General features: G+C 38.9%; 1 protein-coding gene across 1 annotated transcript in view; it reads right to left on the reverse strand.

The window, feature by feature from the left end:
* Window positions 1-1,869: 1,869 nt before the first annotated feature.
* MANSC4 (MANSC domain containing 4) overlaps window positions 1,870-5,222 on the reverse strand; it is a 7,187-nt gene continuing 3,834 nt past the window's right edge. The window contains exon 3 of the mRNA XM_060778108.2: window positions 1,870-2,954. Within this exon, the coding sequence (XP_060634091.2) occupies window positions 2,263-2,954 (692 nt within the window). The 3' untranslated portion in view covers window positions 1,870-2,262. The remainder of the gene's footprint in view (window positions 2,955-5,222) is intronic.

The raw sequence follows: 5,222 nt of genomic DNA on the forward strand, positions 1-5,222 counted from the left end.
TCTTCGTGATTACATTCTTTCGGTTTCTTATACAGGTGACTATACCTGTATTCCTTTCAAAATATTTTGTCCTAGAAAACCAACCAATTTCTGTTGCCTAGTAATTCAATACTTTAGGGATTGTATTTACTCTCAAAAATTATGCTGCCTTGAAGGATATAAAGCTGGTGTTAAGTTTTCATATTTCTTGAAGTATAGCTTATGTAAAAAGATTTGTGCAAAGAAAAAGATGAGAAGGGAACTTTCAGCAACAGCATGGTGGGTTCTCTGTTACCTGTTCAATTATCAGTATCCTTAAACATCTATTGCCATTGCTGTTGTATGAGTCTGTATTCTATTTAACTGGCATAGCTATTATGTTCCTATATCTCATTGGAACATTAAAAAAAAAAATAAGGACTGCAGCAGAAATAGAAGTAGATGTTTAAAGATACTCCACCAGTTACTCAGTTTCAGTTTATATTGAACAATTTGGAGTTTAAATGGACAAGTCAGAGGATTTAAAATCTCAAAAGTTTCAAATTTGAGGTTCAAATTTTTTAAAAGGATGTTTTAAGACATTCAGAGTGTGATTGGCAGTGCTTTATTTTGAGAGCATGCAGGGCAAGGAATGTTGACTGCATTCTTATCTTGTAAGAAAGCTTGTCTGGCGTATGTTACACAGCAGAGAACCACGCCATCTGTCCTAACAGTCAAAAGGTAGTTGCATTATTAGCTACTGTCTTAGAAATAGTGCTTAGTACTATTCAGAGCTTGCGGCATGTTTAATTGTATTATAGATCCTTGACACGTAAGTTCTGATTTAGCACTCTGCAATACTGATCAGTGAATTCAGCAAGTCAGAGCATGAGTTGTGTGTTTTGTTTCTCTTCATCAAAGATATTTTCAAAAATACTGCACTGTCTATATTAGGGGTCCTCAAACTATGGCCCAGGGGCCGGATACGGCCCCCCAAGGTCATTTACCCGGTCCTTGCTCAAGGTCACCCTAAGTCGGAAACAACTTGAAAGCACACAACAACAACAATCCTATCTCATCAGCCAAAAGCAGGCTCACACTTCCCACTGAAATACTAATAAGTTTATATTTGTTAAAATTGTGCTTCATTTTAATTATTGTATTGTTTTAAAGTGGGTTTTTTTGCACTACAAATAAGATATGCGCAGTGTGCATAGGAATTCATTCATATTTTTCTCAAATTATAATCCGACCTTCCAACAGTTTGAGGGACTGTGACCTGGCCCTTTTAAAAAAGTTTGAGGACCCCTGGTCTATATGAATTATCCAAAAATCATCTGTTAGCTAATTCAAAGAAGGGCAGGAACAGTCTGCTGACCTGTTAACCCCAGAGGTTTAACATTTCCGAATAATGGGCCCCCCACCATTGGAAAAATCTCATCTAACAGGTGGTAATTTTTTATAGAGCATACAGGGTTAGTGTACTCTCCCTAGTCTGGATGTTTAGTAGGACTTCAGGCTTGATCATACATGGCTGCCTTGTCCTACCAAAATACCATATGTGCTTTTTTATTGTAAGCCACCTGGAGTTCTGGCTGCAATAAAATAATAACACAGGCCAATACACATTTTGTTGCCTCAAATGTTAGACCTGATTTGGGGTATATTTGACCAGCTGGTTCAAAAAAATGGCACCATTTTTTGAGATACAGAACATATGACATACCAGTCACCATCTGCTCTCCCATAGAAGATCATGATAACCATTTCTAAGAAACTAGAACTGATGTGGTCTATCCAATGCAATTTTCTGAATCCACAACCCAAATAACTCCAGGAGCAGGCCTAAAACCAAAGACAACAAGATTTTTGTTGTTGGGTGATGTGGTTAAAATCTGTGAATATTACAGGGACGTCTGAGGATGCAAACTGCTCTTAGATTGTGCAGTGTCTCAGTGCCATTTTCAGTTATTTATTTTTGGTATAAAAGTGCCTCTAGATTCGTTCTCTGACTCAAGTGTTCATATGTAATATTGATATGTTGACAGAGTGTTTGTGGCCTTACAACCTCCATTACTGGACATTTCAGAAGATGCTACAGTGATAGACAAAGGAACTCTGTAAGCTGTAGCGAACCGAAAGCATATATCCTGAAAAATTAGATCTTGTTCTAATGTAATCGTCAAATAGACAAAAAAAAATTCTTCCTTTTTAAATCAATTGCAGCTACTTTTCCATTTCTTACCCATGCAGCTATCCACTCTAGTCTGTCCTTTTGAAATGTGAGATATTGAACTATCCACTTTATTTGACATATTGGCCATTAAAGACCATTTTTGCCTGTACGCTGGCCCTTCCCCTCCGTCTTGGTGTATAGCGGCCATGCCTCTTGCGACGGCATCCTGTGGCAAGAAAAATGCTGCAACAACAGATCAGGATGAGTGAAGAACAAAGCATCACTGGAAGCAACCAGCTCTTCCTTCCTACTCCCTCCCAAGTTGGCTTATGGCCTTGGTCATCTGAAGTATAATTCCTTCCACCATAACCTTTGGTTTCATTCAGGTGTTTGCTGGTGTTCAGATGGGCCATACTGGGTAAATGTGACAACATCTTGATGGATGTGAATGTGGAGGTAGGAAATGCAGTTGCATTGTCAGATGTGGCTCTTGGACCTTTTCTTTCTGAAATAATGTCTGTCGCGGTAGTAAAATGACCTTCCACTGATGCCACTGTAGGTTCCAAGTATGTAATGGATGCATTCTTGTACACAGGGCCACTTACAGTCCTTGCAGCTTTACTGTTAGTTTCTAGTCCTTGTACCACTGCAGAAGATGTGGTCTCAGGGAGAAGGCCCCTAGAAGTGGTGGTTGACTCTTGACATTTGTCTGAATCAGCAGCCCTTACGTTTCCATGTCTTTCCCATTTATGAAAAGAAGACTTAGTAGTTCTGTCTTTAAAAGAGAGCTTCTCAAACACAAGGAGATCTGGATCAATGCCTGTTAGAATAGAATCAATAATAATAATAATAATAATAATAATAATAATAATATCATAATAATATCATCATCAACAACAATAACACAAGCTTTAGTTCAGTGTTACAGCACAATAAAGCTACACAATAGAGCAGTACGTGTGTAAAAGATCTTGGAGTCCTCGTGGACAACAAGTTAAACATGAGCCAACAATGTGATGTGGCGGCAAAAAAAGCCAATGGGATTTTGGCCTGCATTAATAGGAGCATAGTGTCTAGATCTAAGGAAGTGATGCTACCCCTCTATTCTGCTCTGGTTAGACCACACCTGGAATATTGTGTCCAATTCTGGGCACCACAATTCAAGAGAGATATTGACAAGCTGGAATGTATCCAGAGGAGGGCGACTAAAATGATCAAGGGTCTGGAGAACAAGCCCTATGAGGAGCGGCTTAAGGAGCTGGGCATGTTTAGCCTGAAGAAGAGAAGGCTGAGAGGAGATATGATAGCCATGTATAAATATGTGAGAGGGAGCCACAGGGAGGAGGGAACAAGCTTGTTTTCTGTTTCCTTGGAGACTAGGATGCGGAACAATGGCTTCAAACTACAAGAGAGGAGATTCCATCTGAACATGAGAAAGAACTTCCTGACTGTGAGAGCCGTTCAGCAGTGGAACTCTCTATCCGGGAGTGTGGTGGAGGCTCCTTCTTTGGAGGCTTTTAAACAGAGGCTGGATGGCCATCTGTCAGGGGTGATTTGAATGCAACATTCCTGCTTCTTGGCAGGGGGTTGGACTGGATGGCCCATGAGGTCTCTTCCAACTCTTTGATTCTATGATTCTATACTGTGAAAACTGCTATACAGTCATGTCTTAGGGAGAAAATTACATGTTCTGATACTCCTAAAACAAGTATCTTTGTTTTCATGCACTCAAACTCTCAAGCCTTTCTAACAAATGGTTAACCTCAACAACAAAGTTAGGGTTTTGTTCAGTCCCTGATGGTAGAATATGCTAGGTAGAGATGTGCGATCCATTAAAAACATGGTTCAAAGTCATTACAAAACTGGGGGGTGATGGCGCTTCATTTCTAAAGTGTTTCTAAAGTATATTTAATTTTAAAATTCGTTACTATATTGTGACTAAGGAAATTTCGTTACTATTTCAATACTGAAATTGTGCACAATAAATTACTACAATTGGGAAAAAATCAGGGACTCCTATATCCCTCATTTTTAAAGCTATTGGGGCAAAACTTGCTACAATGGGAAAACACATTTACCACTGTTAGCCCACCAAATTTCAGAACAGTTCAGTTATTCACAGATTTTTGGCAAATTTTCAAAGTTTTATAAACAACATTTTTAATGTGTTGTCAAAGGCTTTCATAACCAGAATCACTGGGTTGCTATAAGTTTTTTGGGCTGTATGGCCATATTCCAGAAGCATTCTCTCCTGATGTTTCATCTGCATCTATGGCAGGCATCCTCTGAGGATGCCTGCCATAGATGGGGATGCCTGCCATAGATGCAGGTGAAACATCAGGAGAGAATGCTTCTGGAACATGGCCATACAGCCCAAAAACTTACACCAACCCAACATTTTTTAATAAAATCTGTTTCTTGTTTCAAAGTGTTACTTCCTATTTAATGGTGTAGTCCTTACTTTGAAAGTAGTTATTCTACTACAGAAACTTTGCTTTTGTGGCAGAAACTTCACTAAATTGGTGGAGACTCGACAAAGCAAAATGTGCTATTTATGGAACAATGTCTCCTGCACAAATACAAAATTTTTGCAGTGTAATAAACTTTCACCATGTTTTTATGACAGAACTAATTAGGAACTGCCATTTTTAACCCAGGAAAAGAAATAATAGTTTAGAATATTAATAAATATTTTGGAAGTCTGGCTGGCTACAGACCGATCTCCTGTCCTAATTGGGGCTTTCTGATGCTTATGCATACTGGGAAATGTAGTTTAGGGCAAAGAGTTTTGAATTCTTTGGCATATGGCTCCTTCCCTTCCCAAAATGCACTGCTCTCTCTTTTCACCGCTCTATTAATTCCAGGGAGAGGAATGGCAAGGTAGGCAGCCTTTTTGGCTTAATCACTTTATTCCTTGCACTGAATATGAAACTTACTTTGGGAGCCTTCTGAGATTTACAAAACTAAAAAAAGAATGGCATAAGTTTTGATTCTAAAATATTTGGTGTGGGCCGCACAAATACTTCAATTATGACTTCCGACTTACAAAACTTCCGATTTTCTTACGATTCCCGACGCTTCCAATTTT

This window comes from Anolis sagrei, chromosome 5 (genome assembly GCF_037176765.1).
Source record: "Anolis sagrei isolate rAnoSag1 chromosome 5, rAnoSag1.mat, whole genome shotgun sequence".
Classification (NCBI taxonomy): Eukaryota; Metazoa; Chordata; class Lepidosauria; order Squamata; family Dactyloidae; genus Anolis; species Anolis sagrei.